The sequence below is a fragment of the Bubalus kerabau genome, chromosome 13 (assembly GCF_029407905.1).
Source record: "Bubalus kerabau isolate K-KA32 ecotype Philippines breed swamp buffalo chromosome 13, PCC_UOA_SB_1v2, whole genome shotgun sequence".
Taxonomy (NCBI): domain Eukaryota; kingdom Metazoa; phylum Chordata; class Mammalia; order Artiodactyla; family Bovidae; genus Bubalus; species Bubalus kerabau.
In genome coordinates this window covers 26,141,024-26,153,951 of record NC_073636.1, presented here as the reverse complement: position 1 = coordinate 26,153,951, position 12,928 = coordinate 26,141,024, and the positions used below count along the sequence as shown (strand labels likewise).

At 39.0% G+C, this 12,928-nt stretch overlaps 1 protein-coding gene and 1 non-coding gene across 4 annotated transcripts in view; one reads left to right on the top strand and one right to left on the bottom strand.

Annotated features, from left to right (window-relative positions):
* Positions 1-12,549, top strand: part of ENKUR (enkurin, TRPC channel interacting protein) — a 174,533-nt gene extending 161,984 nt beyond the window's left edge. For all 3 annotated transcript variants that reach the window (XM_055543833.1, XM_055543834.1, XM_055543832.1), the window contains 2 exons: positions 2,358-2,504; positions 12,133-12,549. In XM_055543833.1, coding sequence (XP_055399808.1) covers positions 2,358-2,504; positions 12,133-12,309 — 324 coding nt within the window. In that variant the 3' untranslated portion in view covers positions 12,310-12,549. The remainder of the gene's footprint in view (positions 1-2,357; positions 2,505-12,132) is intronic.
* Positions 3,802-3,908, bottom strand: LOC129626309 (U6 spliceosomal RNA). The gene has a single exon (XR_008701916.1). It is a non-coding gene; the product is annotated as a U6 spliceosomal RNA (small nuclear RNA).
* Positions 12,550-12,928: the final 379 nt, after the last annotated feature.

Sequence of the window (12,928 nt, the reverse complement as noted above, 5' to 3'; positions counted from 1 at the left end):
TGAAAAGCAGAAATTTCATTCTCCTGGCTTTTTAAAACCATCTCCACCATTATTTCTCCATCATCTCACACACACACACACACAAAACACCCCTTCTCCTTTGACGATCATGCTGTGTGTCCCCCTCCTCATGGCTGCATTCTGTGTAAGCCGCCCACTTCGATACATTTTCTGCCTTGAACAGGAAATTGAGTCTCCATCACAGAGACAGAAAAATGCTAGGTTAGTCTACCTGAGCTTGTCTACCAAGCAATGCAGATTCTCTGCTCCAATGGCACCCCACTCCAGTACTCTTGCCTGGAAAATCCCATGGACGGAGGAGCCTGGAAGGCTGCAGTCCATGGGGTCGCTGAGGGTCAGACACGACTGAGCGACTTCACTTTCACTTTTCACTTTCATGCATTGGAGAAGGAAATGGCAACCCACTCCAGTGTTCTTGCCTGGAGAATCCCAGGGACAGGGGAGCCTGGTGGGCTGCCGTCTATGGGGTCGCACAGTCGGACACGACTGAAGTGACTTAGTAGTAGTAGTAGTAATACTCTTGGTGGCTAAGCAGTCAGAGCTCAGGAAGGACTAACTCAACTTACTTTCCACTTACCAGAGTTAAGTTTTAAAATCTATTATTGTTAAGTGAGACAGTAGGTCCTTTTTAGGGTGATGCCATTTTTTAAAAATGAGCGAACCTCATGTTTTAGTTTCAAGTAAAGTATTGTGTGCCCATTTGTGCCATGAGGGCAATTTGTGTTAGCACAGTGAAGCATGGATGTTGGCCTGAGTTATACAGAGATAATAGTAAGACAGCATTTCAAATTCTAACTCTTGCCACTTACTTAACTCCATGATTTTTTTTAACAAGTTATTACATTTATCACAGCATTGTGAGGATTAAATGATGTAAAATATATTAAGCACTTGACACAATACCTGGCACCTAGTAAAAATTCAATGATGAGTGGATATTATAATATATGCAATTATTAATATCAATAGTATGCATTAGCTCTCAGTGATCCAGCACATGAGAATATTTCAGATCACTGCAGCTTTTCCTCATCTGTGAGGCAGTTCTTTTTCTTAAACAGAATATGCCACATATAATCTCTTGTGATGACACAGAATCATCATTATGAACCTCACTAATTGTCCTGAGCTGAAAAGAGGTGTTGCTCTCAGTGTTTCCTGAAGTGGACTGAACTGGTTACCATTGAACTAATTTACCCAGAGTACTAATAACTAAATGCTCAGAGTACTGAGCTCTTAGTGTTTATCTGTATAGTGCTTTGCAACTTTGCAGAGCACATTTATATTAATAGCTAAGGTTTCTATCCCTTGTTCAGTCAGGATTAGGTTGGGTTATGCTGTGGCTAACAACCCCCAAACTTAAGTAACTAAAAGTAACTTAAGTTTTAGTGCTTCCTTGTGCTGCATGTCCTTTTGAGGGTTGCTGGGAGCTCTACTTCCAGTCCTCATTCCAGGACCCAGCAACCCAAAGCATACCAGAGAGAAAAAGAACATCATACCAGAGAGAAAAAGAACATGGCAAGTCATCCATTAGTTCATAAGATTCAAAAAGGACAGAAGTTACTTGAACTCGCACGGGATAATGCTGGTCACATGGCTACATCTTACTTGAAAGGGGAGCAGGGGAGTATTGCCTCCAAGGAGAAGAACCAGGATATTTGTGCATAGTTTCAATGACTCATATCTCTCAACAGCTGCTTCCTCAGAGAGATCTTCCCTGACATTTTATCTCAATTAGTTCTCATGACTCTCTTTCTTCTTCCTGTATTTATAAATGTTATTTTATAATGTCTTTTTGATGAGCTTTTCTCCCCACAGAAAACACATTCGGTGAGGACAGAAACTGCCTTTCTTATTCACTAGTGTAGCTGCCACCAAGTACATCCTCAAACAGTTTTTTTGGAGAATGAACAGGGGAGTAGTTCTGTGTCTCTGCACAGTGGTATCAACACATTCACTAACTTGAAAGAATCACAGCTGATTGCTTCACTGTCAGTCCTTATAAGCAGCCCAGGAGCCTAAAATTGTATTTTGTATTTCCAAAAACAACCTTAGGGGCCCAAGTCATTTTTTTTTCTTAAAGCAGATGTGCGTAGTAGTTTTAAGAATCTGTTTTTACAATGCATTAGAAGCATTTATCTTCTTTTTTTAAAAAAAACAAAATTATGCAAAAGAGACCTCAAGATAAAAAAATCACTGACTTGTCAATTTGCAGTGTTTTGAGCAAAGGCTTTAAGTCTGTAACATTTCTTTTGCTCCTAATCTTTGCTTGGTATGTACACATATACAAGATAACTTTCAGGATTTTTTTTTTTTTTCTGAAAAATCTTTGTAAGGATTATGGTGTCACACCTGAATATATATGTAAGCGAAATGAGGAAGTAAAGAAAGCCCAAGAAGAATACGATAACTATATCCAGGAAAACCTCAGGAAAGCAGCTATGAAAAGGCTATCTGATGAAGAAAGGGAAGCGGTTCTGCAGGTAAGCGTTCTGTAATTCACGTCTGTGTGGAATTCTTTGGAACATTTCTGAAAGGAGGGCCTAACATCAATGACCATTAAGGCCAGCACTTTGATTTTTGAAATCAGAACACGGTCTTTTGGTTACAGTGACAATTACATGCAGCAAAGCTGTTTCTTTGGGAAGAGCAAAATGTTGTAATATAGGGATTGTTGAATAATAATTCTTTTCTGACTGAGTGAGCTTCTTTTTTTTTCTGAGTAGTGTCATAAGAAAGTTCACTTTCTCCTTCAGTGAATACGCATCAGTTCAGTTCAGTTGCTCAGTCGTGTCTGACTCTTTGCAACCCCATGAATGGCAGCACGCCAGGCCTCCCTGTCCATCACCAACTCCCAGAGTCCACCCAAACCCACATCCATCGAGTCAATGATGCTATCCAACCATCTCATCCTCTGTCGTCCCTTTCTCCTCATGCCCTCAATCTTTCCCAGCATCAGGGTCTTTTCCAGTGAGTCAGCTCTTTGCATCAGGTGGCCAAAGTACTGGAGTTTCAGCTTCAACATCAGCCCTTCAAATGTACACCCAGGACCGATCTCCTTTAGGATGGACTGGTTGGATCTCCTTGCAGTCTAAGGGACTCTCAAGAGTCTTCTCCAACACCACAGTTCAAAAGCATCAATTCTTCGGTGCTCAACTTTCTTTATAGTCCAACTGTTACATGAATATGCATAAATAAAGCAAAAAAGCATTTTTATTTCCATTCCCATGGCCCTGAATTTTTCAAAAATAATATTCATAAAATAGATATTTTTCACTAGGTGGAGCTCTAGAATAATTGAAACTGTCCTGTCCCTAGACCAACTTTTTTTTTTCTTTCTTATAAGCAAATGTCTAGATTTTAAAATAACCAAGTGTTAGGTTTTACCTATATTTTCTTTATTTTGACTAAAATAGACTTAAAGGCACTTATGTTGGAGTTTTTAATGCAAGACTTTTATCTGAAGCATTTAAAATATTTGGGGGATATGAACACAGTTGCTCAATCATCTTTAGAGAGTATTTAGTAAGCATCTACTTATATTCTTCTAGAGTCATCCTGTCTCTTATAGAGGTAAAAATAGTACTTTATTCCTTGTTTTGTTACTGTGAAAACTTTCTACAAAACAATTTCTAGTGACCTTTTTAAAACAAACAAAAAAAAATTTTTACATTAGTTTCTATCAAAAAATGGATTCATATGCTGTTATAAATTCTTAACATTTTATCTGTCATCATAATCACCAATAAATATTTATTTTTTATTTATTTATTTATTTTTAAAAATATGGAATGCTTCACAAATCTGCGTGTCATCCTCGCACAGGGGCCATGCTAATCTTCTCTGTATCATTCCAATTTTAGTATATGTGCTGCCGAAGCGAGCACCAATAAACATTTATTAAATACCTGTTCTGCATAGAGTATCCGGAGAGGGCAATGGCACCCCACTCAAGTATTCTTGCCTGGAAAATCCCATGGATGGAGGAGCCTGGTAGGCTGCAGTCATGGGATTGCGAAGAGTCGGACATGACTGAGAGACTTCACTTTCACTTTTCACTTTCATGCATTGGAGAAGGAAATGGCAACCCACTCCAGTGTTCTTGCCTGGAGAATCCCAGGGATGGAGGAGCCTGGTGGGCTGCTGTCTGTGGGGTTGCACAGAGTTGGACATGACTGAAGCGACTTAGCAGCAGTAGCAGCAGCATAGAGTATCATGCTAAGCCCCAAGAGTCATAAGAAAATTTCTGCTCTGAATAATGTTGTGATTTAGTTGATGAGAGGTGCTCTGTATATGTGTACATACAGAGATATGTGTCTATGTATAGATCATGTTTTATAAGGTTCCCAGGCATGAACATCCACTGCAAGATGTAGGTAGGTCTTTAGCTGGGCCTTAAACTACAAAGTAAGAGAGTATCCCACTGGACAGGAGTGGCCTGCGGGCAGGAACCAAGCCTCTCTGTGGTCAGCAGTCTCTGCATTGTCTAACCTGGTGCCCGGTGTAAACACGGATGATTAATAAGAGTGCGCTGGAAAGAAGAAGGGAGGACAAGCAGGCAAGAAGGCTGGCAGACGTGGCTGCCTGTCACTTTCAGGAAGAGCTCTGCTCTTGGTTCTGTCCCTCCCTCTTACTCTCCTTTCTTCCCTCCTTCTTTCTGACTCTGCCAGTCTTAAAACTTACGTGCTTTTGTGAAAGCCATTTTGTATCTAAATAATGCTGAAAGATAGGGAAAGAGAGGAAGAACTTCCCTGGGAAGGAAAAGGCTCTTTGCTAAGGCACCTCCATAGTAGATCAGCAAGCCTTGGCTTCCTAATGTGGTCATGCCGTTGCTTTGCATACACTCTGATGGACAGTAGCTGACCCCACCTTGGATGCCTTATTAGCCTGAGTAGTGTAGCTGCCATGGTAACAAAGCCACTGGCTCTGTTTCTAACAAGCCCTGAACACTGCTCCCTCCCCTGGTTGAGCTGTGTGTAGCTCTGTGACAATATGTTCACATGTCCCCGAGTAGGATTCATTCTGCTTGTTCTTTAGAATTACAGTCCCATTATCCAGGAAGGAATCATCTGGCCTAAAGATTCCAAACTTCTCATTTCCCAGGGGAGGATATAAAATGCAAATATATTAAATGGGCTCTTTTGTTCATCCATCCATCCATTCATCTCCTGAACATCTACCATGTTCCAGGCCTTCTACCCAGCCCAAAAGATACCATTATGAGCAAAATAAATGTGGTCCTTACTTTCAGGGAGCTTGGAGTTTGGCTTACATTTGCCCTGGTTCACAAAATTAACAACTAGCTAAAGAGGGACAGCTTCCCTGGTGGCTCAGTGGTAAAGAATCCACCTGTCAATGTAGGAGATGCAGGTTTGATCCCTAAGTCGGTAAGACACCCTAGAGGAGGAAATGGCAACCCACTCCAGAAATCTTGCCTGGAGAATCCCATGGACAGAGGAGCCTGACAGGCTACAGTCCGTGGGCTTACAAAGAGTCGGACAGGACTGAGCAACTAAACGACAGCAACAAAGAGGGACTAAAGGCACATCCACCAGTCCCCGGGGAGGTGTTTTCTCACCACATAGCACACACGCGCACAGAGTATAACAGAGGGAAGCTCTATCCACCAGGGATTCAGAAAACATGCTGGACAGGGATTCTGAAGAGAATTTACAAAGGAGCTACTTACAGAGGTGAAGCAGCGCTAAGGGAACCAGTGGGGAACATTGAGGCACCCAGGACTAGGGACAGTGGGAATCACCACCACCCTAGGCTGGAAAGACAGGGGCTGGAAACAGCATTACCAGAGCCAGGTGGGAGCTGGAGCCTGGAAGAGGGGTCCCTGATGGGCACTGTAGTCACAAATGGAAGGGCCAGTCGTGTCCAGGTGACATCGAGGAGGGGGAAGAAATGCCCCAAGCTCACTTTCCTCCCACCCAGTGCCCTCCGTGGCTGAACTCAGGCAGCGGCTGGGGGCAAACACTGGGAAAAGAGCAGCCCACAGGGATTAATACTGTCTCCCCTAATGCCGACTACCTAGTTACAGAGCAGAGCTAGAAGGTAAAAAATGGATGGGGGTGGGGTGGCAGCAGAGGAGCCTGGAGCTGAAGACACTTTTTACTATTTTGTGACAGCTTCTCCCTATATGAAGTTTCCCCAAAATTAACATTGCTTCAGTATCAGACCAGAAGGAAGGAAAATTAAGATATAAAAATAAGGGAAAATCAGTATTGCTGCAGTGCATAAAAGATTTTTTTTTAGATGAAATAACTAAAAAACAGCAAAGAGGTTATTTCAATATAATCTGAAATATTAATCACATTTAGTTCCCATACCTAGCAGTTGACTTTGAACCAAATGTTATTGTACAAACTAGAATATAAAGCAAACTCTCCTTTAAAAAGAAATACTGTGAAACGTATAGCTGCTGTGACCACAAGTAATAGGGAAATATCACCCAAGGAGCTTTGAAAAAAACCTTTGATGTTTCAAAGTGTATAAATACATAGATTTCACCTCTGTAGTGGGTACCCCTGTAGAGCACTCTGGAAACACATTTCCCATTTCATAATGAAAGGCTATGGAAAAATAGAACTCTTTCGAAGACTTCTTTTTGGAATACTTCTCAAACACTATTAAGAACTGTGTTTAACTCATCCCCCTCTTTTTAAAATTTAAAAGATATTTTTCCTTCTGTCTTTTTTCTTGATGTAATCTCTCTCAAGAAATGTTCAACATCTGTAGCCTTTTTTCTCAACAAATCTTCTCTATAAACTGTGTCCAATCCTGTAGTCATTTTTATCTTAACATGGAAACAAACCACTTTGTCCCCTGAAAAGTTTACAAGATTGTACTTTGAAGGCTTATTATTAAGGTATCGTTATATAAGACAGTTCTAATTTCCTCATAAATCTAAATGTATAGCCATGCTTTTTAAGGACTACATTTTCTTTCTTTTTTATAATCAATAATTTTAAATTATGCCACTCTTGATCTCTGGCTCAGCTCAGCTCAGCTCAGTCGCTCGGTCGTGTCCAGCTCTTTGCGACCCCATGAATCGCAGGCCTCCCTGTCCATCATCAACTCCCGGAGTTCACTCAAACTCATGTCCATTGAGTCAGTGATGCCATCCAGCCATCTCATCCTCTGTCGTCCCCTTCTTCTCCTGCCCCCAACCCATCCCAGCATCAGAGTCTTTTCCAATGAGTCAACTCTTCACATGAGGTGACCAAAGTACTGGAGTTTCAGCTTTAGCATCAGACCTTTCAAAGAAATCCCAGGGCTGATCTCCTTCAGAATGGACTGGTTGGATCTCCTTGCAGTCCAAGGGACTCTCAAGAGTCTTCTCCAACACCACAGTTCAAAAGCATCAATTCTCCAGTACTCAGCTTTCTTCACAGTCCAACTCTCACATCCATACATGACCACTGGGAAAACCACAGCCTTGGCTAGACGAACCTTTGTTGGCAAAGTAATGTCTCTGCTTTTGAATATGCTATCTAGGTTGGTCATAACTTTCCTTCCAAGGAGTAAGCGTCTTTTAATTTCATGGCTGCAGTCACCATCTGCAGTGATTTTGGAGCCCAAAAAAATAAAGTCTGACACTGTTTCCACTGTTTCCCCAGATGCCATGATATTAATTTTCTGAATGTTGAGCTTTAAGCCAACTTTTCACTCTCCTCTTTCACTTTCATCAAGAGGCTTTTGAGTTCCTCTTCACTTTCTGCCATAAGGGTGGTGTCATCTGCATATCTGAGGTTATTGATATTTCTCCCGGCAATCTTGATTCCAGTTTGTGCTTCTTCTAGCCCAGTGTTTCTCATGATGTACTCTGCATAGAAGTTAAATAAGCAGGGTGACAATATACAGCCTGGACCTACTCCTTTTCCTATTTGGAACCAGTCTGTTGTTCCACGTCCAGTTCTAACTGTTGCTTCCTGACCTGCATATAGGTTTCTCAAGAGGCAGGTCAAGTGGTCTGGTATTCCCATTTCTTTCAGAATTTCCCACAGTTTATTGTGATCCACACAGTCAAAGGCCTTGGCATGGTCAATAAAGCAGAAATAGATGTTTTTCTGGAACTCTCTTGCTTTTACCATGATCCAGCGGATGTTGGCAATTTGATCTGTGGTTCCTCTGCCTTTTCTAAAACCAGCTTGAACATCTGGAAGTTCACGGTTCACGTATTGTTGAAGCCTGGCTTGGAGAATTTTGAGCATTACTTTGCCAGCGTGTGAGATGAATGCAATTGTGTGGTAGTTTGAGCATTCTTTGGCATTGCCTTTCTTTGGGATTGGAATGAAAACTGACCTTTTCCAGTCCTGTGGCCACTGCTGAGTTTTCCAAATTTGCTGGCATATTGAGTGCAGCACTTTCACAGCATCATCTTTCAGGATTTGGAATAGCTCAACTGGAATTCCATCACCTCCACTATCTTTGTTCGTAGTGATGCTTTCTAAGGCCCACTTGACTTCACATTCCAGGATGTCTGGCTCTAGGTGAGTGATCACACCATCGTGATTATCTTGGTCATGAAGATCTTTTTTATACAGTTCTTCTAGGACTTCCAATACCATGTTAAATAAAAGTGGTGACAGTGGACATCTTTGTTTTATTCCTGATCTTAGAAGAAAAACTTTTAGCTTTTTACCATTGAGTATGATGTTAGCTATGGTGTTGTCATATTTGACCTTTATTATGTTGAGGTATGTTTCCTCTATGTGTACCTTGTTGAGAGTTTTTTAATCATAAATGGAAGCTGAATTTTATCATGCTTTTTCTATATCAGTTGAGGTGCTCATATGATTTTTATCATTTATTTTACTAATGTAGCATATCACATGGACTGATTTGTGGCTGTTGCACCCCTAGAATAAACCCCACTTGATTACAGTACCAGCATACCTTGTCTTATTGTACTTCATTTTATTGTGCTTCACAGACATTGAGATTTTTACAAATTGAAAGTTTGTCATAACCCTGCACTATCATATGATGGTTAGCATTTTTTAGCAATATAGTATTTTTTTATTAAAGTATTTGTTTTTTAAGACATAATGCTATTGCACACTTAATAGACTATGATATAGTGTGCATGTGTGTGCTCAGTCGTTCAGTCATGTCCGACTCTTTGTGGCCCCATGGACTATATAGCCCATCAGGCTCCTCTGTCCATGGAATTCTCCAGGCAAGAATACTGGAATGGGTTGTCATTTCCTCCTCCCTAGATTCCGACCCAGGGTGGGTTGTTTGTTTTATTGAAGTGGTCTGGAACCAAGTCTGATATATCTCCAAAGTATGTTTGTATATGGTTCTTTTAATGGATTGTTAAATTCAGTTTGCTAATATTTTGTTGAGGACTTTTGCATTTATTTTCCAAGGGATATTGGCCTGTAATTTTCTTTTCTTGTGGCACCATGGTCTGATGTTGGTACAAGGATCATGCTAGCCTCATAAAATGAGTATGAAAGAGTTCCCTTCTCTTCTGTTTTTTGAAGAGTTTGAGAAGGATTGGTAAAATTCTTCTTTGAGTGTTTGGTAGAATCCACTGTCTGGTCTTGAACTTTTTATTTGTTGGGAGGTTTTTGGTTACTAATTTAATCTTCTTACTAGTAATTGGTCTGTCCAGATTTTCTCTTTCTTCATGATTCAGCCTTGGTAGGTTGTATGCTTCTGGCAATTTATCTGTTTCTCCTAAGCTTTCCATTATGTTGGCATATAATTGTTCATAGTAGACAACATGATTCTTTGTATTTCTGTGGTATCAATTATAATATCTCCACTTTCATTTTTGATTTTATTTATTGAGTCCTTTTTTTTTCTTGGTGAATCTAGCTAGAGCTGTGTAAATTTGTTCATCCTTTCAAAGAACCAGTCATTATTTCACTGATCTTTTCTATTGTCTTTTTAGTCTCTATTTTATTTATTTATGCTCTAATCTTTGTTATTGCCTTCTACTAACTTCGGGCTTTGTTCTTCTTTTTCTGGTTCCTAGAGGTGTAATGTTAGGTTGTTTATTTGGGATTGTTCTTGTTTCTCGAGGTAGGCATTTATTACTATGAACTTCCATTTTTGAACTGCTTTTGCTGAATCTTATAAATATTAGTATATTTCCGTTTTAGTTGCATTCAAGGTATTTTTAAACTTCTCTTTTGATTTCTTCTTTGACCCATTGATTGTTCAGTATCATGTTGTTTAATCTCCACCTATTCATGAATTTTCTGATTTTTTTCATATGGTTGGTTTCTAGTTTCATACCACTGTGATCAGAAAATATATTTGATATGATTCAGTCCTCTTAAATTTATTAAGACTTTCTTTGTGGCATAATATATGATATATTCTGGAGAATATTCTATGTACACTTGAGAAGAGTATGCTTTTTTAGTCATTTGAATGGAAAATTCTTTACATTTCTGTAAAATCCATCTGATAGAACCTGTTATTTAAAGTCCTTCCTTACTGATTTTCTGTCTGGATGATCTTTTCATTAATGGAAGTAGGGTATTAAAATTCTCCTTCTATAATCATAGGGCTGTCTGTTTTTTGCTTTAAATTTGTAATATTTGCTTTGTATATTATGATGCTCCTACGTTGGGCTTCCCTTGTAGCTCAGCTGGTAAAGAACCTACCTGCAATGTGGGAAATCTGGGTTCAGTCCCTGGGTTGGGAAGATCGCCTGGAGAAGGGAAAGGCTACCCACTCCAGTATTCTGGCCTGGAAAAATCCATGGACAGTATAGTCCATGGCGTCACAAAGAGTCAGACACAACTGAGTGATTTTCACTTCACTCACTTCACATGTTGGGCACATAAATATTTACAGATGTTATATACTTTTGTTGTATCAACCGCTTTATCATTATGTAATGTCCTTTTTCTCTTATTACAGTCTTACTTTTAAAGTCAGATTTTTCTGACATAAGTATATCTACCGCAACCTCCTTTTGGTTTACATTTGAATGAGATATCTTTTTCCATCTGTGTGTCAGGGATCATAATTTCAGGGCAATATTCCATTTTGTTTTTACTTTCCATTTTTGTGTAAATAACATGATTGGTGTACCCATTGTGAACAATAGAAAGCATTAATTTATAAAATTTCATTGCATGAGTTCAATTAGTTTGATCATTTTGTCAGTGGGGCTTCTAGTGCATTGTGATAAGAAATAATAACTAAGCAGAGATGGAAATAACCATTATTGTTCCTAAAGAGATTCCTAATTTTGAATTTGTTGGTTTCTGAGAACATTAAACATTAACTACCTTATTGAATTGGTGGCTCAGATGGTAAAGAATCTGCCTGCAATGCAGGAGACCTGGGTTCAATCCCAAGTTGGGAAGATCCCCTGGAGGAGGGTATGGCAACCCACTCCAGTATTTTTGCCTGGAGAATCCCCATGAACAGAGGAGCCTGGCGGGCTGCAGTCCATGGGGTCGTAAAGAGTTGGGTTTGACTGAGCGACTAAGTGCACACACATACCTTATTGAATTAGCATGACATTTCAGTCATTTGTAGAAGAGATTAATGGAAAGTATAGATCTCTTAACTATGTGGAGGAAGAATTCCTGATATTGAAAACACATAAAAGATCATCTCTTGTTAATTTGAATTTCATCATTTTATACCATTCCATTTAGTCGAATACAAGAAAACATGTTCATGTATGTCAGAATCTAGTGTTTTGATGATTTCTCTGTTGAACTAAAATTTTTTTAAGAAATAATTTCCTGTTCAAAAAAATTTTTTTTTTGCTTGGGGATATCAGTTCTAAGTTGTTTTTACCAAAGCATTTGCTAAAAGCTTAGTTTCATACTACGCATAATTCCACATACATGTATTTGATGGTAAAAACAAGTGCAGTAAGATTAAAAACAAAGAAAATAAATACTCCCAATGGGAAATGAGCACACAATCAAGGATAGGGTTTGGCCTCTATACAGTCTGTCTTGTTACTATGGCCAAGAACTTGATAAACACATATCATTTTTTAGTTATTTTTGTCAGTTTTCTTTACCTGTTTACATTTTTCCTCCCAGTGCAATTTTCTTTGTGATTTACTCTGCTCCTGTGGTTTGCTTTGGTATATACAGTTTTCTTTACGATTTGCAGGGGCTGAAAAAGAACTGGGAAGAGGTGCATAAGGAGTTTCAGTCCCTCTCAGTCTTCATTGACTCTATACCAAAGAAGATTCGCAAGCAGAAGCTGGAAGAAGAGATGAAGCAGCTGGAGCACGACATTGGTGTCCTTGAAAAGCACAAAGTCATTTATATTGCTAATAAGAAATAGTGGATTTTTAAAAATAAAATCATTTTAGCACATGGAAAAAAAACACAGAAAACATAAAAATGAAACCATAAGTTTTTTCAAGGAGGAAAAGACTATGAAGAAAAAGTCTTTACCAAAATGCTTAGGCAGTTTTTAAAGAATAATTGGATTATTTACTTACATAGAGAACAAAAATTTTTTTTTTACTAGCATCAGGGTTTCCTTGTAACCTGATTAAAGTTTGATTTTAGATTTTCCAGTTCTATAGCATAATTCATTATAATTATGAATTGTTTCAGATAAACATTCATTTCTGGGCCCTGAAAAAGTCAGCACTTAGAACTTCACATTTTTTTCTTCACTGTGTTAATGCAAGAAACACAAGGTTAAAAACTGTAAACTATTTTGAATTAGAAATAACTGTGTACTCGGTGTACTTTTACTACTCTGAAGTGTTTTCGACATGTTGTTCCAAAGATCCACAAATTACATGTATTCTCTGGTAGCCTGTGTCATTTGCAGCTGTTCACACAAATTAATATTTTCAATATCCATAATGTTATATAGGCTGAGAGGCTTACATTTGAAGGAAGAAAAATTAAGAAAATAACATAAAATCAAGGAGAAAACTTATAAATTG